This window comes from Oncorhynchus tshawytscha, linkage group LG08 (genome assembly GCF_018296145.1).
Source record: "Oncorhynchus tshawytscha isolate Ot180627B linkage group LG08, Otsh_v2.0, whole genome shotgun sequence".
In the NCBI taxonomy this organism is placed as follows: Eukaryota; Metazoa; Chordata; class Actinopteri; order Salmoniformes; family Salmonidae; genus Oncorhynchus; species Oncorhynchus tshawytscha.
Window position 1 is genome coordinate 66520391 of NC_056436.1, and position 22929 is coordinate 66543319.

The 22929-nt window shown below is 45.6% G+C and overlaps 1 protein-coding gene across 10 annotated transcripts in view; it reads left to right on the top strand.

Annotated features, from left to right (window-relative positions):
• The window catches only part of col23a1a (collagen type XXIII alpha 1 chain a), a 275945-nt gene that overhangs the window by 215875 nt on the left and 37141 nt on the right, over positions 1–22929 (top strand). For 5 of the 10 annotated variants that reach the window (XM_042325857.1, XM_042325858.1, XM_042325863.1 and 2 more), the window contains 9 exons: positions 11902–11973; positions 13341–13421; positions 17374–17400; positions 17569–17595; positions 17761–17814; positions 19457–19501; positions 19579–19623; positions 19735–19812; positions 20047–20070. In XM_042325857.1, the coding sequence (XP_042181791.1) occupies positions 11902–11973; positions 13341–13421; positions 17374–17400; positions 17569–17595; positions 17761–17814; positions 19457–19501; positions 19579–19623; positions 19735–19812; positions 20047–20070 (453 nt within the window). Of the gene's footprint in view, positions 1–1600; positions 1661–11901; positions 11974–13340; positions 13422–17373; positions 17401–17568; positions 17596–17760; positions 17815–19456; positions 19502–19578; positions 19624–19734; positions 19813–20046; positions 20071–22929 lie in introns of all 10 variants that reach the window. The other 5 variants (XM_042325859.1, XM_042325862.1, XM_042325860.1 and 2 more) reach the window with 3 other exon arrangements.

The window sequence follows — 22929 nt, forward strand, 5'->3', positions numbered from 1 at the left end:
TGTCGAGATCGGTGTGGAAGAACTTGACTGGCCTGCACACAGTCCTGACCTCAACCCCATCAAACACCTGTGGGATGAATTGGAACGCCGACTGCGAGCCAGGCCTAATTGCCTGAGATGTTCGACAAGCAGGTGTCCTTTAACCTTTGGTCATGTAGTGTAGGTACAGACTGGGTCACATAAAGATATGGTTTTCCTGGACAGTGAAAGGATAGATTAAAGAAGTCCCATTCACGACAATACATTATTTCTAGTTTATAATGGTACTACATGAGTTAATGAATTAATATATTTAGGATTTTCGTGTCTGTTAGCGACCCAACCTTTACGGTATTAATTAGCACATTGTTAAAGAAATATCCATTCTTGACCATATGTTTACTGATTACTATGCAATGGACTACCACTACTGCATGTATCACTGGGGATGAGGAGATATCAGTGCAGGTAGTATATAGATCCATCTTACTGCATTTCAACATTATCGTTACCCATGTGGCTAATGGACTGTCACACACCTGTTGTACATTTACCATTGGTAGCTAGCCTCCATTTGAGGTCTGTAACCTTGATAGCTATCTGCTACTTGACGTCTGCAACCTTGGTAGCTACTGACTACTTGAGGTCTGCAACCTTGGTAGCTAGCTGTTACTTGAGGTCTACAACCTTGGTAGCTAGCTGTTACTTGACGTCTGTAACCTTGATAGCTACTGGCTACTTGAGGTCTGCAACCTTGGTAGCTAGCTGTTACTTGAGGTCTACAACCTTGGTAGCTAGCTGTTACTTGACGTCTGTAACCTTGATAGCTACTGGCTACTTGAGGTCTGCAACCTTGGTAGCTAGCTGTTACTTGAGGTCTACAACCTTGGTAGCTAGCTGTTACTTGAGGTCTGTAACCTTGATAGCAATCTGTTACTTGAGGTCTGCAACCTTGTTGGCTAGCTGTTACTTCAGGTCTGCAGCCTTGATAGCTATCTGTTACTTGAGGTCTGCAACCTTGGTAGCTAGCTGCTACTTCAGATCTACAACCTTGGTAGCTAGCTGCTACTTCAGATCTACAACCTTGGTAGCTAACTTCTACTTGAGTTCTGCAGCCTTGATAGCTAGCTGCTAATTCAGGTCTGCAACCTTGATAGCTATCTTCTGCTTGAGGTCTGCAATCTTGTTAGTTAGTTATTACTTGAGGTCTGCAACCTTGTTAGCTAGCTGTTACTTCAGGTCTACAACCGTGGTAGCTAGCTTCTACTTGAGTTCTGCAGCCTTGATAGCTAGCTGTTACTTCAGGTCTGCAACCTTGTTAGGTGCATATACAGTAGCTACATGGTGCTCCACCTTTCCTCCAACAGGTGACTCACCCTTCTCTGTGTTACCCCCCTCCTCTCCTCCCACTCCTCCCCTCTCCTCCCCTCCCCTCACCTCCCTCCTTTCCTCCCACCTCTCCTTTCCCTCCTCTTCTCCCTCTCCCTCCCCTCCTCTCCTCTCCCTCCTCCACTCATCCCTTCTCTCCTCTCCTCTCTCTCTCCTCCTCCCTCTCTCCTCCCCTTTGCTCCCCATCTCCTCTACCCCATCCACCTCTCTCCTCCCCCCTCTCGTCCCCCAGGGCCCTCCTCCCCACAACTCATACGCTGGTCTGCACAGTAATCAGATCCTCACCGTCAAGGTTTGTCCCTCCGTAGCTCTGGTCTCCCAGCAGTCCTATGTCTCTCATGCTCTGCTGACCTTCCTGTCTCTCTCCACTGGACTACAGCTGCTGGGTCACCTCTGACCTCTCAACCCTGACCTCTTACTTGGAACCTCACTCTGTCCTCAGCACCATTCTGTCTCTCCTGGAGAATGGAAGGAAGCTGCAGCCTGTAATCTGTCCCTGACTGATTACATCACTGATTTATTTTATTTTTGTCTCTATTTTTCTTTCCCACTATCTCTGTCTCTCTGTCTCGTTCTTTTTCAATACTCTGCTCTGCACCCTCTCTGTGGTCTATTCTCAATTTCCCTCTCTTCCTTCTCTTCCCTCTCATCCTTCTCTTCCCTCTCTTCCTTCTCTTCCCTCTCTTCCTTCTCTTCCCTCTCTTTCCTCTCTTACTTCTCTTCCTTCTCTTCCCTCTCATCCTTCTCTTCCTTATCTTCCCTCTCTTACTTCTCTTCCTTATCTTCCCTCTCTTACTTCTCTTCCTTATCTTCCCTCTCTTCCTTCTCTTCCCTAACTTCCTTCTCTTCGCTCTCATCCTTCTCTTCCCTCTCATCCTTATCTTCCCTCTCATCCTTCTCTTCCTTCTCTTCCTTCTCTTCCCTCTCTTCCCTCTCTTCCTTCTCTTCCCTCTCTTCCTTCTCTTACTTCTCTTCCTTATCTTCCTTCTCTTCCTTCTCTTCCTTATCTTACCTCTCTTCCCTCTCTTCCTTCTCTTCCTTCTCTTCCCTCTCTTCCCTCTCTTCCCCCTATTCCTTCTCTTCCCTCTCTTCCCTCTCTTACTTCTCTTCCTTCTCTTCCTTATCTTACCTCTCTTCCCTCTATTCCTTCTCTTCCTCCTCTTCCCTCTCATCCTTCTCTTCCCTCTCATCCTTCTCTTCCCTCTCTTCCTTCTCTTCCCTCTCTTCCTTCTCTTCCTCTCTTTCCTCTCTTACTTCTCTTCCTTCTCTTCCCTCTCATCCTTCTCTTCCTTATCTTCCCTCTCTTACTTCTCTTCCTTATCTTCTTCCCTCTCTTACTTCTCTTCCTTATCTTCCCTCTCTTCCTTCTCTTCCCTAACTTCCTTCTCTTCTCTCTCATCCTTCTCTTCCCTCTCATCCTTATCTTCCTCTCATCCTTCTCTTCCTTCTCTTCCTTCTCTTCCCTCTCTTCCCTCTCTTCCTTCTCTTCCTCTCTTCCTTCTCTTACTTCTCTTCCTTATCTTCCTTCTCTTCCTTCTCTTCCTTATCTTACCTCTCTTCCCTCTCTTCCTTCTCTTCCTTCTCTTCCCTCTCTTCCCTCTTCTTCCCCTATTCCTTCTCTTCCCTCTCTTCCTCTCTTACTTCTCTTCCTTCTCTTCCTTATCTTACCTCTCTTCCCTCTATTCCTTCTCTTCCTCCTTCCCTCTCTTCCTCCCTCTTCTTCTCTTCCCTCTCTTCCCTCTCTTCTTCCTTCTCTTCCTCTCTTCTTCTCTTTCTCTTTCCTCTCTTCCTTCTCTTCCCTCTCTTCCCTCTTCCCTTCCTTATCTTCCCTCTCTTCCTATTCTTCCCTCTCTTCCTTCTCTTCCTCTCTTCCTTCTCTATCCCTCTTCCTTCTCTTCCCTCTCTTCCCTCTCTTACTTCTCTTTCCTCTCATCCTTCTTTTCCTTCTCTTCCTCTCTTTCTCTTCCTCTCTTCCTTCTCTTCCCTCTCTTCCCTCTTACTTCTCTTCCCTCTCATCCTTCTTTTCCTTCTCTTCCCTCTCTTCCTTCTTTTCCTTCTCTTCCTTCTCTACCCTCTCTTCCTTCTCTTCCCTCTCTTCCTTCTCTTCTTCTCTTCCTTCTCTTCCTCTCATCCTTCTTTTCCTTATCTTACATCTCTTCCTTATCTTACCTCTCTTCCTCTCTTACTTCTCCTCCCTCTCTTCCTTATCTTACCTCTCTTCCTTCTCTTCCCTCTCTTCCTTCTCTACCCTTCTCTTCCCTCTCTTCCTTATCTTCCCTCCTCTCTTCCTTCTCTTCCCTCTCTTACTTCTCTTCCCTCTTCCATCCTTCTTTTCCTTCTCTTTCCCTCTCTTCCCTTTCTTACTTCTCTTCCCTCTCATCCTTCTTTTCCTCTTTTCCCTCTCTTACTTCTCTTCCCTCTCTTCCTTATCTTACCTCTCTTCCTTATCTTCCCTCTCTTCCTTCTCTTCCCTCTCTTCATTATCTTCCTTCTCTTCCCTCTCTTCCCTCTATTCCTTCTCTTCCCTCTCTTCCTTCTCTTACTTTCTCTTCCTTATCTTCCCTCTCTCTTCCTCTCTTCCTCTCTTCCTTCTCTTCCCTCTATTCCTCTTCTTCCTTCTTCTTTCTCTTCCTCTCTTAATTATCTTCCCTCTTCTTCTTTCTCTTCCTCTCTTCCTTCTCTATCCCTCTTCCTTCTCTTCCCTCTCTTCCTTCTCTTACTTCTCTTTCCTCTCATCCTTCCTTTTTCCTTCTCTTCCTTCTCTTCCTCTCTCTTCCTTCTCTTCCCTCTCTTCCTCTCTTTCCTTCTCTTCTCTTCCTCTCATCCTTCTTCCTTCTTTTCCTTCTTTTCCCTCTCTTCCCTCTCTTACTTCTCTTTCTCTTCCCTCTCATCCTTCTTTTCCTTTCTTTTCCCTCTCTTCCTTATCTTCCCTCTCTTCCTTCTCTTCCCATTCTTCCTTCTCTTCCCTCTTCTTCTCTTCCTTCTTTTCCTTCTTTTCCCTCTTTTCCCTCTCTTCCTTCTCTTCCCTCTCATCCTTCTTTTCCTTCTTTTCCCTCTCTTCCTTATCTTCCCTCTCTTCCTCTCTTCTTCCTCTCTCTCATCCTTCTCTTCCCTCTCTTCCTTCTCTTCCCTCTCTTCCTTCTCTTCCCTCTCTTCCTTCTCTTCCCTCTCTTTCCTCTCTTACTTCTCTTCCTTCTCTTCCCTCTCATCCTTCTCTTCCTTATCTTCCCTTCTCTTACTTCTCTTCCTTATCTTCCGTCTCTTACTTCTCTTCCTTATCTTCCCTCTCTTACTTCTCTTCCTTATCTTCCCTCTCTTCCTTCTCTCTTTCCCTACTTCTCTTCCCTCTTCCTTCTCTTCCTCTCTTCCCTTCTCTTCCCTCTCATCCTTATCTTCCCTCTCATCCTTCTCTTCCTTCTCTTCCTTCTCTTCCCTCTCTTCCTCTCTCTTCCTTCTCTTCCTTCTCTCTTCCTTCTCTTCCTTCTCTTCCTTATCTTCCTTCTCTTCCTTCTCTTCCTTATCTTCCTTATCTTCTCTTCCCTCCTTCCTTCTCTTCCTTCTCTTCCCTCTCTTCCTCTCTTCCCTCTATTCCTTCTCTTCCCTCTCTTCCCTCTCTTACTTCTCTTCCTTATCTTCCTTCTCTTCCTTATCTTACCTCTCTTCCCTCTATTCCTTCTATTCCTCCTCTTCCCTCTCTTCCTTCTCTTCCCTCTCTTCCCTCTCTTCCTTCTCTTCCTTCTCTTCCTTCTCTTCCCTCTATTCCTTCTCTTCCCTCTCTTCCCTCTCTTCCTTATCTTCCCTCTCTTCCTATTCTTCCCTCTCTTCCTTCTCTTTCATCTTCCCTCTCTTCCTTCTCTTCCCTTCTCTTCCTTCTCTTCCCTCTTCCTTCTCTTCCCTCTCTTCCTCTCTTACTTCTCTTTCCTCTCTTCCTTCTTTTTCCTTCTCTTCCCTCTCTTCCCTCTCTTCCTTCTCTTCCCTCTCTTATTCCTTCTCTTCCCTCTCTTCCTTCTTTTCCTTCTCTTCCCTCTCTTCCTTCTTTTTTCCTTCTCTTCCTTCTCTTCCCTCTCTTCCTTCTCTATCCCTCTTCCTTCTCTTCCCTCTCTTCCCTCTCTTACTTCTCTTTCCTCTCATCCTTCTTTTCCTTCTCTTCCCTCTCTTCCCTCTCTTCCTTCTCTTCCCTCTCTTCCCTCTCTTACTTCTCTTCCCTCTCATCCTTCTTTTCCTTCTCTTCCCTCTCTTCCTTCTTTTCCTTCTCTTCCTTCTCTACCCTCTCTTCCTTCTCTTCCCTCTCTTCCCTCTCTTACTTCTCTTCCCTCTCATCCTTCTTTTCCTTATCTTACATCTCTTCCTTATCTTACCTCTCTTCCCTCTCTTACTTCTCCTCCCTCTCTTCCTTATCTTACCTCTCTTCCTTCTCTTCCCTCTCTTACTTCTCTACCCTCTCTTCCCTCTCTTCCTTATCTTACCTCTCTTCCTTCTCTTCCCTCTCTTACTTCTCTTCCCTCTCATCCTTCTTTTCCTTCTTTTCCCTCTCTTCCCTCTCTTACTTCTCTTCCCTCTCATCCTTCTTTTCCTTCTTTTCCCTCTCTTACTTCTCTTCCCTCTCTTCCTTATCTTACCTCTCTTCCTTATCTTCCCTCTCTTACTTCTCTTCCCTCTCTTCATTATCTTACTTCTCTTCCCTCTATTCCCTCTATTCCTTCTCTTCCCTCTCTTCCCTCTCTTACTTCTCTTCCTTATCTTCCTTCTCTTCCCTCTCTTCCCTCTATTCCTTCTCTTCCCTCTATTCCCTCTATTCCTTCTCTTTCATCTTCCCTCTCTTAATTATCTTCCCTCTCTTCTTTCTCTTCCCTCTCTTCCTTCTCTATCCCTCTTCCTTCTCTTCCCTCTCTTCCCTCTCTTACTTCTCTTTCCTCTCATCCGTTTTTCCTTCTCTTCCCTCTCTTCCCTCTCTTCCTTCTCTTCCCTCTCTTCCCTCTCTTACTTCTCTTCCCTCTCATCCTTCTTTTCCTTCTTTTCCCTCTCTTCCCTCTCTTACTTCTCTTCCCTCTCATCCTTCTTTTCCTTCTTTTCCCTCTCTTCCTTATCTTCCCTCTCTTCCTTCTCTTCCCTCTCATCCTTCTCTTCCCTCTCATCCTTCTTTTCCTTCTTTTCCCTCTTTTCCCTCTCTTACTTCTCTTCCCTCTCATCCTTCTTTTCCTTCTTTTCCCTCTCTTCCTTATCTTCCCTCTCTTCCTTCTCTTCCCTCTCATCCTTCTCTTCCCTCTCATCCTTCTCTTCCCTCTCTTCCTTCTCTTCCCTCTCTTCCTTCTCTTCCCTCTCTTTCCTCTCTTACTTCTCTTCCTTCTCTTCCCTCTCATCCTTCTCTTCCTTATCTTCCCTCTCTTACTTCTCTTCCTTATCTTCCGTCTCTTACTTCTCTTCCTTATCTTCCCTCTCTTACTTCTCTTCCTTATCTTCCCTCTCTTCCTTCTCTTCCCTAACTTCCTTCTCTTCGCTCTCATCCTTCTCTTCCCTCTCATCCTTATCTTCCCTCTCATCCTTCTCTTCCTTCTCTTCCTTCTCTTCCCTCTCTTCCCTCTCTTCCTTCTCTTCCCTCTCTTCCTTCTCTTACTTCTCTTCCTTATCTTCCTTCTCTTCCTTCTCTTCCTTATCTTACCTCTCTTCCCTCCCTTCCTTCTCTTCCTTCTCTTCCCTCTCTTCCCTCTCTTCCCTCTATTCCTTCTCTTCCCTCTCTTCCCTCTCTTACTTCTCTTCCTTATCTTCCTTCTCTTCCTTATCTTACCTCTCTTCCCTCTATTCCTTCTATTCCTCCTCTTCCCTCTCTTCCTTCTCTTCCCTCTCTTCCCTCTCTTCTTTCTCTTCCTTCTCTTCCTTCTTCTTCTTCTTCCCTCTCTTCCTTCTCTTCCCTCTCTTTCCTCTCTTCCTTATCTTCCCTCTCTTCCTATTCTTCCCTCTCTTCCTTCTCTTTCATCTTCCCTTCTCTTCCTTCTCTTCCCTCTCTTCCTTCTCTATCCCTCTTCCTTCTCTTCCCTCTCTTCCCTCTCTTACTTCTCTTTCCTCTCATCCTTCTTTTCCTTCTCTTCCCTCTCTTCCCTCTCTTCCTTCTCTTCCCTCTCTTCCCTCTCTTACTTCTCTTCCCTCTCATCCTTCTTTTCCTTCTCTTCCCTCTCTTCCTTCTTTTCCTTCTCTTCCTTCTATACCCTCTCTTCCTTCTCTTCCCTCTCTTCCCTCTCTTCCCTCTCATCCTTCTTTTCCTTATCTTACATCTCTTCCTTATCTTACCTCTCTTCCCTCTCTTACTTCTCCTCCCTCTCTTCCTTATCTTACCTCTCTTCCTTCTCTTCCCTCTCTTACTTCTCTACCCTCTCTTCCCTCTCTTCCCTCTCATCCTTCTTTTCCTTATCTTACATCTCTTCCTTATCTTACCTCTCTTCCCTCTCTTACTTCTCCTCCCTCTCTTCCTTATCTTACCTCTCTTCCTTCTCTTCCCTCTCTTACTTCTCTACCCTCTCTTCCCTCTCTTCCTTATCTTACCTCTCTTCCTTCTCTTCCCTCTCTTACTTCTCTTCCCTCTCATCCTTCTTTTCCTTCTTTTCCCTCTCTTCCCTCTCTTACTTCTCTTCCCTCTCATCCTTCTTTTCCTTCTTTTCCCTCTCTTCCTTATCTTCCCTCTCTTTCTTCTCTTCCCTCTCATCCTTCTCTTCCCTCTCATCCTTCTCTTCCCTCTCTTCCTTCTCTGCCCTCTCTTCCTTCTCTTCCCTCTCTTTCCTCTCTTACTTCTCTTCCTTCTCTTCCCTCTCATCCTTCTCTTCCTTATCTTCCCTCTCTTACTTCTCTTCCTTATCTTCCGTCTCTTACTTCTCTTCCTTATCTTCCCTCTCTTCCTTCTCTTCCCTAACTTCCTTCTCTTCGCTCTCATCCTTCTCTTCCCTCTCATCCTTATCTTCCCTCTCATCCTTCTTCTTCCTTCTCTTCCTTCTCTTCCTCTCTTCCCTCTCTTCCTTCTCTTCCCTCTCTTCCTTCTCTTACTTCTCTTCCTTATCTTCCTTCTCTTCCTTCTCTTCCTTATCTTACCTCTCTTCCCTCCTTCCTTCTCTTCCTTCTCTTCCTCTCTCTTCCCTCTCTTCCCTCTCTTCCTTCTCTTCCCTCTCTTCCTCCCTTCCTTCTCTTCCTTATCTTCCCTCTCTTCCCTCTATTCCTTCTCTTCCTCCTCTTCTTCCTTCTCTTCCCTCTCTTCCCTCTCTTCCTTCTCTTCCTTCTCTTCCTTCTCTTCCCTCTATTCCTTCTCTTCCCTCTCTTCCCTCTCTTCCTTATCTTCCCTCTCTTCCTATTCTTCCCTCTCTTCCTTCTCTTTCATCTTCCCTCTCTTCCTTCTCTACCCTCTCTTCCTTCTCTACCCTCTCTTCCCTCTCTTCCTTATCTTACCTCTCTTCCTTCTCTTCCCTCTCTTACTTCTCTTCCCTCTCATCCTTCTTTTCCTTCTTTTCCCTCTCTTCCCTCTCTTACTTCTCTTCCCTCTCATCCTTCTTTTCCTTCTTTTCCCTCTCTTAATTCTCTTCCCTCTCTTCCTTATCTTACCTCTCTTCCTTATCTTCCCTCTCTTACTTCTCTTCCCTCTCTTCATTGTCTTACTTCTCTTCCCTCTCTTCCCTCTATTCCTTCTCTTCCCTCTCTTCCCTCTCTTACTTCTCTTCCTTATCTTCCTTCTCTTCCCTCTCTTCCCTCTATTCCTTCTCTTCCCTCTATTCCCTCTATTCCTTCTCTTTCATCTTCCCTCTCTTAATTATCTTCCCTCTCTTCTTTCTCTTCCCTCTCTTCCTTCTCTATCCCTCTTCCTTCTCTTCCCTCTCTTCCCTCTCTTACTTCTCTTTCCTCTCATCCGTTTTTCCTTCTCTTCACTCTCTTCCCTCTCTTCCTTCTCTTCCCTCTCTTCCCTCTCTTACTTCTCTTCCCTCTCATCCTTCTTTTCCTTCTTTTCCCTCTCTTCCCTCTCTTACTTCTCTTCCCTCTCATCCTTCTTTTCCTTCTTTTCCCTCTCTTCCTTCTCTTCCCTCTCTTCCCTCTCTTACTTCTCTTCCCTCTCATCCTTCTTTTCCTTATCTTACCTCTCTTCCTTATCTTACCTCTCTTCCCTCTCTTACTTCTCTTCCCTCTCATCCTTCTTTTCCTTCTTTTCCCTCTTTTCCCTCTCTTACTTCTCTTCCCTCTCATCCTTCTTTTCCTTCTTTTCCCTCTCTTCCTTATCTTATCTCTCTTCCTTCTCTTCCCTCTCTTACTTCTCTTCCCTCTCTTCCTTATCTTACTTCTCTTCCTTCTCTTACCTCTCTTACTTCTCTTCCTTATCTTACCTCTCTTCCTTATCTTACCTCTCTTCCTTCTCTTCCCTCTCTTACTTCTCTTCCCTCTCATCCTTCTTTTCCTTCTTTTCCCTCTCTTACTTCTCTTCCCTCTCTTCCTTATCTTACCTCTCTTCCTTATCTTCCCTCTCTTACTTCTCTTCCCTCTCATCCTTCTTTTCCTTCTTTTCCCTCTCTTACTTCTCTTCCCTCTCTTCCTTATCTTACCTCTCTTCCCTCTCTTCCTTATCTTACCTCTCTTCCTTCTCTTCCCTCTCATCCTTCTCTTCCTTATCTTCCCTCTCTTACTTCTCTTCCTTATCTTCCGTCTCTTACTTCTCTTCCTTATCTTCCCTCTCTTCCTTCTCTTCCCTAACTTCCTTCTCTTCGCTCTCATCCTTCTCTTCCCTCTCATCCTTATCTTCCCTCTCATCCTTCTCTTCCTTCTCTTCCCTCTCTTCCCTCTCTTCCTTATCTTACTTCTCTTCCTTCTCTTCCCGCTCTTCCTTATCTTACCTCTCTTCCTTATCTTCCCTCTCTTACTTCTCTTCCCTCTCTTCCCTCTCTCCCTTCTCTTCCCTCTCTTCCTTCTCTTCCCTCTCTTCCTTCTCTTCCCTCTCTTCCTTCTCTTCCTTCTCTTCCCTCTCTTCCTCTCTTCCCTCTCTTCCTTCTCTTCCTTCTCTTCCCTCTCTTCCTTCTCTTCCTTCTCTTCCCTCTCTTCCTTCTCTTCCCTCTCTTCCCTCTCTTTCCTTTCTTCTTCCCTCTCTTCCTCTCTTCCCTCTCTTACTTCTCTTCCTTATCTTCCTTCTCTACCCTCTCTTCCTTCTCTTCCCTCTATTCCTTCTCTTCCCTCTCTTCCCTCTCTTACTTCTCTTCCTTATCTTCCTTCTCTACCCTCTCTTCCTTCTCTTCCCTCTATTCCTTCTCTTCCCTCTCTTCCCTCTCTTACTTCTCTTCCTTATCTTCCTTATCTTCCTTATCTTACCTCTCTTCCCTCTATTCCTTCTCTTCCTTCTCTTCCCTCTATTCCTTCTCTTCCCTCTCTTCCCTCTCTTCCTTCTCTTTCATCTTCCCTCTCTTCCCTCTATTCCCTCTATTCCTTCTCTTTCATCTTCCCTCTCTTAATTATCTTCCCTCTCTTCTTTCTCTTCCCTCTCTTCCTTCTCTATCCCTCTTCCTTCTCTTCCTTCTCTTCCTCTCTTACTTCTCTTTCCTCTCATCCGTTTTTCCTTCTCTTCCCTCTCTTCCCTCTCTTCCTTCTCTTCCCTCTCTTCCCTCTCTTACTTCTCTTCCCTCTCATCCTTCTTTTCCTTCTTTTCCCTCTCTTCCCTCTCTTACTTCTCTTCCCTCTCATCCTTCTTTTCCTTCTTTTCCCTCTCTTCCTTCTCTTCCCTCTCTTCCCTCTCTTACTTCTCTTCCCTCTCATCCTTCTTTTCCTTATCTTACCTCTCTTCCTTCTCTTCCCTCTCTTCCTTATCTTACCTCTCTTCCTTCTCTTCCCTCTCTTACTTCTCTTCCCTCTCATCCTTCTTTTCCCTCTCTTACTTCTCTTCCCTCTTCCTTATCTTACCTCTCTTCCTTATCTTCCCTCTCTTCCTTATCTTACTTCTCTTCCTTCTCTTCCTTCTCTTCCCTCTCTTCCCTCTCTTCCTTATCTTACTTCTCTTCCTTCTCTTTCCGCTCTTCCTTATCTTACCTCTCTTCCTTATCTTCCCTCTCTTACTTCTCTTCCCTCTCTTCCCTCTCTCCCTTCTCTTCCCTCTCTTCCTTCTCTTCCCTCTCTTCCTTCTCTTCCTTCTCTTCCTCTCTTTCCTCTCTTCCTTCTCTTCCCTCTCTTCCTTATCTTCCCTCTCTTACTTCTCTTCCCTCTCTTCTCTTCCTTCTCTTCCCTTCTTCCTCTCTTCCTTCTCTTCCCTTCTCTTCCCTCTCTTCCTTCTCTTCCCTCTCTTCCTTCTCTTCCTTCTCTTCCCTCTCTTCCCTTATCTTCCCTCTCTTCCTCCTCTCTTCCCTCTCTTCCTTCTCTTCCCTCTCTTCCCTCTCTTCCTTCTCTTCCCCTCCTCCTTCCCTTCCCTCTCTTCCCTCTCTTCCTTCTCTTCCCTCTCTTCCTTCTCTTCCCTCTCTTCCTTCTCTTTCCTCTCTTCCCTCTCTTCCTTTTCTCTCTCTTTCCCTATTGTCATCTGTTCTCCTGCTTCAGATGGTCTTTCCCCGCTATGACCATGGCTTTATGTCTGGTGACCAGTCCAACTTTCAGAGACGCTTAATAAAGGTACACCTCCACTAAGGCATGTGTGGACCTCTAACCAGCCCTAACACTTTCACTGCTGGTTGATATCTCTCATTCACGGCTTGATATCGCTCACCCTTTTCTTCATTATCTCTCTCTCTGTTGCTTCCTCACACTTCCCCAGCTCTCTGCTGCTGTCTCAGTTCATCCATCTCTTCATGCACACATTATTGGATGTTTGTTTCAGGATGTGCTGTGTTCGTTTTTATGTGTGTGTATGCTTGTGTTTTCCTATGATGCCTGTTTTGAAACATGGCAAACCAGTAGAAACCCTCTCTGAGGAGAACTGCAGGGCCACATGTTAGAGAGGCTTCAGGAATGTGTGCTTTTCATTACATTGGGAATAGAACAGCTTTGTTGGTGGAGCTATGCTAATTATCTACACAGGGAAACAGGCCTAGAGTCTGATGGGTGAAGTCCTGGAGAGTATCAGTCTAAATGAAAAGGTCCTTCTCTCACATCTCACCACAACACACAGGATCAGACCATGTGAGGCAGAATGCTGGGAATATCCATGTGAATACCATGAGAAGACTGGTTAAAACAATGGATCCAGTTAAACAAGAACAGAGCAGGGAAACACAAGCATGATGAGGGTCGACTTTAGGCATTGGATTACTTGACCACAGTCTGAAAATACTGCTGTGGATTTTCCTTAGTGGGATTGTGCTAATTGTGTTAAGGGAAGTTACAAAGTACCAAGGAGGGAAGTTTGTGCCATGTAGATTGTATTTCCATTGGTAAAACAACCTTTCATGCGAGGTGGTTCATTTTGGCTAGATAACTGCAGGAAGAAATGAAACACTTAATTTCACAGTTCAGTTTATGTTGTATTTAATACTTAGTTAACACATCTCGTGCCTGGGAGAGTTTGTGTGTGTGTGTGTGTGTGTGTGTGTGTGTGTGTGTGTATAGGTGTGTATAGGTGTGTATAGGTGTGTATTAGGTTTTGGTGTGTATAGGTGTGTATAGGTGTGTATTAGTTTTGTGTGTGCGTGTGGTGTGTATAGGTGTGTATAGGTGTGTATAGGTGTGTATAGGTGTGTATAGGTGTGTATAGGTGTGTATTAGTTTTGGTGTGTGTGTGTGTGTGTGTGTGTGTGTGTGTGTGTGTGTGTATAGGTGTGTATTAGTTTTGGTGTGTGCGTGTGTGTGTGTGTGTGTGTGTGTGTGTGTGTGTGTGTGTGTGTGTGTGTGTGTGTGTGTGTGCGTGCGTGCGTGCGTGCGTTTGTTTGTCATATGGTAAATATTGTAATTTTCTCCATATTAGTTGGTTTGTCGCCATCTTTCGCTCATTCCTTTCATCTTTGTTTCCCTCTCTCTTATCCCTCTGATGTGTCGTCCTGCAGGGTGACCAAGGGTCTCCTGGCCCCAGAGGCCCTCCTGGAAATACGGGAAAAGACGGGCCCCGTGGCCCGGCTGGAGAACAGGTAACAGTATTACCTTACACACAAATATCACACACACCTACAGGTAAAGTTGGAATATACACATACCCCCACGTATGCGCACAATGGATTCACATACACCCACATACACCCACATACACCACATACACCCACATACACCCACATACCCCCACGTATACCTACAATGGATTCACATATTCCCACATAAACACAACTTTCCATTGTCTTTATGGTTCTCTCCTCCCTCTTCTCGGTTTCTCCTTCTATTTACCATCACTGTGTTCTCTCTTAGTTCCAGCTGATGATGGAGAACTAGGTTAACACCATTAGTTTCTGGTCACTCCAACACCTTAGTCATCAATAGCAGTGTCTACCACAACCGTGTTGATCTGGTCGTGTTGACCATAGGGGTGTGACAGTGATGGAGAGTGACGGGGGAGGGTCTACTCTGAGTGCAGGGACCCCACGTTGACCGAAGCCTACTGTGCTGCCAGCGAGCTGCGGTTTACCTAAAACAGCCCAAAATAGGCCTCTTCTGGTTTCTGTAAGAGAAGGCCACAATGTCATCCAGCTAGTCTTAGTCTCTCCCAGCCTTCCATACTCCCCCCCAAGCCTCCCCTACCCCAGCCCTGTCACTCTGTGCTCATGTTACAGATATGGCATTCTCTCTGGGTTCACCAACAGTTTCCCTGCCTCGCCAAACAATAGCTATTTCGCCTTAGGCCGTCACTGTTTCACTGTTTTAACTTGAACCCAGCCTGGGTTTGATTAATCTAGAACAGGCATAAACTGTGGTTGGAGGGCAGGAGGGCTTAAGGGTAAGTTGTTTTTATCCAAGATCAACACTGTTACCCATATTGGCAGTTGGCATGGTGTCGAAGCTGGTCTTAAATGAAAAATGTCAGTAAGAGAGGGCATTTATTTAACCTAGTCCTTATTCAATGTACTTTCTGAATTCATTAAAGGAGTTGCAGAACGCAAATCAGCAAAACAAAGCAGGGTGGTAGCCCTGTCCATGTTGAAGTCAGATGTGTGAGAAACACAGTGAAGAAGGAGTGCTGTTCCCTGAGTCAATGTGCTATCTCTCTCTCTTTCCATCTCTCTGTCTCGCTCTCTCTCTAATGAGGAGAGGGTCAGTGTCACGCCCTGGTCTTAGTATTTTGTGTTTTCTTTATTTATTTGGTCAGGCCAGGGTGTGACATGGGTTTATTTTGTGGTGTGTTTGTGTATTGGCTTTTTTCGTAGGTTTTGGGATTGTGGCTTAGTGGGGTGTTCTAGCAAAATCTATGGTTGCCTGAGGCGGTTCTCAATCAGAGGCAGGTGATTCTCGTTGTCTCTGATTGGGAACCATATTTAGGCAGCCATATTCTTTGAGTGTTTTGTGGGTGATTGTTCCTGTCTCAGTGTTTTGTATTCACCAGATAGGCTGTATTTGTTTTCACGTTCCGTTTGTTGTTTTGTATTGTTCATATTCATCTTCATTAAAGATGTATATTATTAACCACGCTGCATTTTGGTCCGACTCTCCTTCGATGGAAGAACACCGTAACAGTCAGGGACATGCTGTCCACCATGTCATGAGATTACATAATAAGGGGAGGATGGTAAAGGTGAGAGGGCAGAAGACTTGGGAGACGGTTTTCCCAGTGGCATCGAAGGGCAACAGACTGGAGAGGAGAGGAGAATAGTTATTGTTGATTCAGAAACTATTAGACAATTAGGGTCCAAAGGTGAAGAGAGAGGGGAGAGTGTGTGTGGTGGTCTGTGTCCGTGCGTGCACCCATATGTTTAGAGAGAGAGGAAGGAAGCCACATGGAACACATCCCTGTTCTCAGGTAGGCATTGGAGAAAATGGGGAATATGAGGAGAGAGTTAGTTAGTTAGAGTAACCTCACATTCTCGTATTTATTACAGTAGAGCAGTAAGTGTTGGAAGTAGAAAAACAGAGAACAGACCTGAGAGACCCTGAGAGACCCTGAGAGAGCTGAGAGACCTGAGAGAGCTGAGAGAGCTGAGAGACCTGAGAGACCTGAGAGAGCTGAGAGAGCTGAGAGACCTGAGAGACCTGAGAGACCTGAGAGACTTAAGAGACCTGACTGTCTGTATGAGTGGCTGCTTACACAACATCCCTAAGGCCAACTCTCCTGACCTGGCCTCTCCATGGAGGACTTCAACACACCTGGTTCTCTCTTGTCCTGCCTCTCCATGGAGGACTTCAACACACCTGGTTCTCTCTTGTCCTGCCTCTCCATGGAGGACTTCAACACACCTGGTTCTCTCTTGTCCTGCCTCCCCATGGAGGACTTCAACACACATGGTTCTCTCTTTTCCTGCCTCTCTATGGAGGACTTCAACACACCTGGTTCTCTCTTGTCCTGCCTCTCTATGGAGGACTTCAACACACCTGGTTCTCTCTTTTCCTGCCTCCCTATGGAGGACTTCAACACACCTGGTTCTCTCTTGTCCTGCCTCCCCATGGAGGACTTCAACACACCTGGTTCTCTCTTGTCCTGACTCCATGGAGGACTTCAACACACCTGGTTCTCTCTTGTCCTGCCACTCTATGGAGGACTTCAACACACCTGGTTCTCTCTTGTCCTGCCTCCCCATGGAGGACTTCAACACACCTGGTTCTCTCTTGTCCTGCCTCTCCATGGAGGACTTCAACACACATGGTTCTCTCTTGTCCTGCCTCTCTATGGAGGACTTCAACACACCTGGTTCTCTTGTCCTGCCTCTCCATGGAGGACTTCAACACACATGGTTCTCTCTTGTCCTGCCTCTCTATGGAGGACTTCAACACACCTGGTTCTCTCTTGTCCTGCCTCTCCATGGAGGACTTCAACACACCTGGTTCTCTCTTGTCCTGCCTCTCCATGGAGGACTTCAACACACCTGGTTCTCTCTTGTCCTGCCTCTCCATGGAGGACTTCAACACACCTGGTTCTCTCTTGTCCTGCCTCTCCATGGAGGACTTCAACACACCTGGTTCTCTCTTGTCCTGCCTCTCCATGGAGGACTTCAACACACCTGGTTCTCTCTTGTCCTGCCTCTCTATGGAGGACTTCAACACACCTGGTTCTCTCTTGTCCTGCCAAGCAACACACACCAAGCATACAATACATCCACCTGGAACACACACGCAAACACACACTCACAAAAACACAAACACACACAAACACACAAACACACACTCACTCACACACACACACACACACACACAAACACACCAACACACACTCACACAAACACACACTCACTCACACACAAACACACACACAAACACACACTCACAAACACAAACACACACACAAACACACTCACACACTCACAAACACACAAACACACACACACACTCACTCACACAATCAACAGCTTTATTTAACGGATTCATTGTAATCACCACTGGGTTCCAGACAATCATTTCAAAGACATTCTGTGTTTGATGGGGTATGAAGTAATAGAATGTCTACCGATAGAGAAAGAGGCTTGTTATGCCCATGTACGTCACAGTTCATTTTAAACAGAGGTACAGTTATTTAACAGACACTCTTATCCAGAGCGACTGACAATAGTGAGCACACAATTATTTTCATTTTTTTCCATACTGGTCCCCCATGGGAATCAAACCACGATCCCGGGCGTTGCAAGCAGCGTGCTCTATCAACTGAGCCACATGTTGAAGTCAATTTAACCAGTGACATCAATAAGGGATCAGAGCTTTCACCTGGATTCACCTGGTCAGTTTATGTGAAGGAAAGAGCAGGTGTTCCTAATGTTTTGTGCACTCAGTGTATATGGCTCTGGGTAGATGGAGTCAAAAACAGCTCAACATACTGTACATAGCATGATAGCAGGCACCTAACCATAACTCTCTGTAGGCTGATAGAGCACTGACCTCTAGTGGCTATTCCTCAGAATACACAATATCTATGGCAATCCTGATGTGTGTTTTCTGCTCTGCTCTCCATAGGGTTTCCCTGGTCGCGATGGTATGGAGGTGAGTCTGATTGTTATACACATTTGAATGTTTCTTTGTGTTTTTGACTGTTTTACTAGTACACAAGCATGTTATATAGTACTGTACCTAGAGTCATGTTATTTAGTTTTGTGCACTAACAGTTACAGTTTGGAGAAGATTCACCAATTACATCTCTGTCATTCACAGGGCCAAGCAGGTTCACCTGGAAAGCCAGTAAGTCTCCAAGTTCCTACTCACACTACGTAGCACAGTGATACACATATAAGCATATATAAAGCACACTTTAAGTGCATGAAGTTTATACCTTCATAGATGCCTATGTATGCAATGAGGTAGACGCTGGAGTATTGACCTTTGTTGACCCCTGTGCACTCTCAGGGTGAAGATGGTGAAGCAGGATACGCAGGACCACAGGGACCCCCAGGGTCAAAGGTGATGATGCTAACGCTAACACACCTTCTCTTTTTATCTCTGTCAGACTAGCAACAGACCACCTGTGTTTTATTCTCTTATTATATTCTCTCTTTCTGTCCGTCCCTGCCGCTCATATCTCTCTCTTTCTGACTGTCCCTGCCTCTCATATCTCTCTCTTTCTGTCTGTCCCTGCCTCTCATATCTCTCTCTTTCTGCCCGTCCCTGCCTCTCATATCTCTCTCTCTTTCTGGCCGTCCCTGCCGCTCATATCTCTCTCTTTCTGTCTGTCCCTGCCTCTCATATCTCTCTTTCTGTTCCCTGTCATATCTCTCTCTCTTTCTGTCCGTCCCTGCCGCTCATATCTCTCTCTTTCTGTCTGTCCCTGCCTCTCATATCTCTCTCTCTTTCTGTCTGTCCCTGCCTCTCATATCTCTCTCTCTTTCTGTCTGTCCCTGCCTCTCATATCTCTCTCTTTCTGTCTGTCCCTGCCTCTCATCTCTCTCTTTCTGTCTGTCCCTGCCTCTCATATCTCTCTCTTTCTGTCTGTCCCTGCCGCTCATATCTCTCTCTTTCTGTCCATCCCTGCCTCTCATATCTCTCTCTTTCTGCCCATCCCTGCATCTCATATCTCTCTCTTTCTGGCCGTCCCTGCATCTCATATCGCTCTCTCTTTCTGGCCATCCCTGCCTCTCATATCGCTCTCTCTTTCCGGCCATCCCTGCCTCTCATATCTCTCTTTCCGGCCGTCCCTGCCTCTCATATCTCTCTTTCCGGCCGTCCCTGCCTCTCATATCTCTCTTTCCGGCCGTCCCTGCCTCTCATATCTCTCTTTCCGGCCGTCCCTGCCTCTCATATCTCTTTTCCGGCCGTCCCTGCCTCTCATATCTCTTTTTCTGGCCGTCCCTGCCTCTCATATCTCTCTTTCTGGCCGTCCCTGCCTCTCATATCTCTCTTTCCGGCCGTCCCTGCCTCTCATATCGCACTCTCTTTCATTCCTCCTTCTTCACTTGTTTCTTTCTGGAGTTTATCGCTCTTAACAGGTCTTAGGTGGGCAGCATGATTCTTCAGAAATACATCAAACACATAGCTTTCTCTCTCATTTGTACTCCCTTCATCTCTCCCTCTTTTTCTCTCACCATCTCTCTCTTCTCTCTGGTCCGATGTTCTGCCAGCCTCTAGCCAGTCCTAACCCCTCTCCCCTGGCCCAGTGATGTCATAGGGTATTTTAATACTGCAGAAACCCCAGCTGCCAGCCACTTGGCCTCTCTATCAGCTACAGGGCGCAACATGAAGTATGTGTGAACACACTCCTGGGACGCATAGCTGTCTGGCAGTGAGTCGAAATGAGCTGATGTTTGTGGTTACTGAAGTTGTTATCGGGAACAAACTGCTCTACTCCAGCTCAGAATGTGGCCAGGGATAGATGAAGGCCTACTGGACAGGTCTGGCCTCTCTACAGCCTGTAACACATGTCTACTACAGGCCTGTTCTATGGTGATAATCCCTCTCAGTTCCTCTGGTGTTGTCCTTCACCACTACCCCTTTCAGCTGACATTATACCACTACAGAACGAGTTGACTATAACAGGCAATCCTCCTACAGTTTAGGATATCTCTTACTGTGAAGTGGCTTTCTAACCCCTATGCCTCTGTGTGAACAGGGCCCGGCTGGTGAGAGGGGCATGGACGGACTCCCTGGGTTTAAGGTATGAGACCTCTAGATACAATAAAGATTGTTTCTTGTGACACAGACAATACATTTGGGTTTGTGTGTATTTTGTAGGGAGACAAAGGAGATATCGGAGAGCAAGGAGCCCAGGGAGACATGGTAGATATACACAGCCTATTAACCCACTAAGGATCTGTTAACTGTCACCTAACTTCTCATGTTATTATTGTATGCTTCTAAGTCCCCCTCTCTCTGTTCCTCTCCTCTCAGGGTTACCCTGGTGAGAAAGGGCTTCCAGGCTCTACTGAGGTCATTGACTTCAATGGGAAGCTGCTAGAAGCCTTCCAGGTGAGTCCTCCCAGTCAGAGATGTCGACAATATACCTGGTGTGTATTTGAAGGTCCATAGACTCTCCTAGATAGGCTTGCAGAATTCAGTTAGCATTCCCAACATTCCCTGGTTTTCTGAAAATCACAGTTGGAAGGATTTCTGGAAGCCCTGTGAATTCTGGGAAAGTTGAATTTTGCAACTCTCCTCCTGGAGTATATTCAGACTTAACATGCTGCTGTTCCTCCCTGACAGGCCATCCAGACCATCAGTGTCAGGGTAATCCACTGTCACTGCATGGTGTGGTAGATGTGATCTGTGACTGATACTTAGACATAGGCATATACAGTCATACAAGTGAGTGTGACCCCACACACATACATTACACGTGCACACAAACACACACACACACACGTGAGTGCACACATGTAACTTCATAGACCTGTGTGAATACCCCCTGTTTGTTTCTGTGTGTTTGTGTAAGGAGGAAACTCTATCCCACAGCCCTGACATCAGACATATTAATGTCATTACTCTGTCACCACAACTAACTCCCGCTATAAACCAGATACATGTAACCAAAGTCTCCCGCTACCGTCCACTGTCAGCTCATGATGTATTTGAGCCAGTTTGCTACAGCAGGAAAATTATTATGCAGAAACAGGAAATGGGGATTATAATTAATGGACATTTGTTTAGGGTTTGATACATTTTTCGTAAGGGAAAGTCAAGTCTGAAGTTTCAAAGTGTAAATTACAAACTTTAGAAGACATTTTAAACCTCAAATACACTATGAGTTGAACATTTCCTGCATTGCAGTAAAGTTCTCCTGGGAGTAGGGTGATCACAGTAAGATCCTACGTCTGTACAGGACGCAACACTAAGCCACCATAAATACCTTCCAGCTGCAACACAATATCTGATTTTACACTGCCTGAAGTGACGTTTTTAATCATGCAGAATCAAAACATCCTTCATTGCATTGTGTTATTGTTGCCTCATAGGATATGCGGCTTGAAATGAACCCTGGTATGTGGTGGTTTGATCTGTGATGTTGCTTGGGTTGAAATTTGAATGATATAATACCCTGTTTACATTTTATGGCTCAATCCAGTCGGGACCCATAGTAAAGAGATAAGGGGGCAGGGGAGTCTTTTAACTCATTTCACATTCTAGACACAAAGCTCTCCTCTTCATACAGAGAGACATTTCACTCCGTCATGCAGGCCCCATGCTACATGCTAATAACAGATCCCTATCTCTTCAATGGCATGTGGTTCTGATTAAAAACCACTATATACAGTGGGGCAAAAAAGTATTTAGTCAGCCACCAATTGTGCAAGTTCTCCCACTTAAAAAGATGAGAGAGGCCTGTAATTGTCATCATAGGTACACTTCAACTATGACAGACAAAATGAGAAAAAAAATGCAGAAAATCACATTGTAGGATTTTTAATTAATTTATTTGCAAATTATGGTGGAAAATAAGTATTTGGTCAATAACAAAAGTTTATCTCAATACTTTGTTATATACCCTTTGTTGGCAATGAAAGAGGTCAAATGTTTTCTGTAAGTCTTCACAAGGTTTTCACACACTGTTGCTGGTATTTTGGCCCATTCCTCCATGCAGATCTCCTCTAGAGCAGTGATGTTTTGGGGCTGTTGCTGGGCAACACAGACTTTCAACTCCCTCCAAAGATTTTCTATGGGGTTGAGATCTGGAGACTGGCTAGGCCACTCCAGGACCTTGAAATGCTTCTTACGAAGCCACTCCTTCGTTGCCCAGGCGGTGTGTTTGGGATCATTGTTATGCTGAAAGACCCAGCCACGTTTCATCTTCAATGCCCTTGCTGATGGAAGGAGGTTTTCACTCAAAATCTCATGATACATGGCCCCATTTATTCTTTCCTTTACAAGGATCAGTCGTCCTGGTCCCTTTGCAGAAAAACAGCCCCAAAGCATGATGTTTCCACCCCCACAGTAGGTATGGTGTTCTTTGGATGCAACTCATCATTCTTTGTCCTCCTTACACGAGTTGAGTTTTTACCAAAAAGTTATATTTTGGTTTCATCGGACCATATGACATTCTCCCAATCTTCTTCTGGATCATCAAAATGCTCTCTAGCAAACTTCAGATGGGCCTGGACATGTACTGGCTTAAGCAGGGGGACACGTCTGGCACTGCAGGATTTGAGTCCCTGGCGGCGTAGTGTGTTACTGATGGTAGGCTTTGTTACTTTGGTCCCAGCTCTCTGCAGGTCATTCACTAGGTCACCCCGTGTGGTTCTGGGATTTTTGCTCACCGTTCTTGTGATCATTTTGACCCCACGGGGTGAGATCTTGCGCGGAGCCCCAGATCGAGGGAGATTATCCGTGGTCTTGTATGTCTTCCATTTCCTAATATTTGCTCCCACAGTTGATTGCTTCAAACCAAGCTGCTTACCTATTGCAGATTCAGTCTTCCCAGCCTGGTGCAGGTCTACAATTTTGTTTCTGGTGTCCTTTGACAGCTCTTTGGTCTTGGCCATAGTGGAGTTTGGAGTGTGACTGTTTGAGGTTGTGGACAGGTGTCTTTTATACTGATAACAAATTCAAACAGGTGCCATTAATACAGGTAACGAATGGAGGACAGAGGAGCCTCTTAAAGAAGAAGTTACAGGTCTGTGAGAGCCAGAAATCTTGCTTGTTTGTAGGTGACCAAATACTTATTTTCCACCATAATTTGCAAATAAATTCATTAAAAATCCTACAATGTGATTTTCTGTAAAAGAAAAAATCTCATTTTGTTTGTCATAGTTGAAGTGTACCTATGATGAAAATTACAGGCCTCTCTCATCTTTTTAAGTGGGAGAACTTGCACAATTGGTGGCTGACTAAATACGTTTTTGCCCCACTGTACATGGGTCCCTGGAGACCAGGTCTAGAGTAGGCCCATACAGATGAGCTGGTTACAACATGGACCTAAGATCTGATGAGTGCTCTGAAACCTATCTACCTCAGTTTACATGCTCTCTCTTAATACGTTTCGGAGAGAGTCCAACCTTGGGAAGGTGAACTCTGTCCCAACCCAAATCAGTTGTTAATCATTTCACCATACTGATTCCATCCGCTGTAATATTTAAGTGATGAACTTGGTAG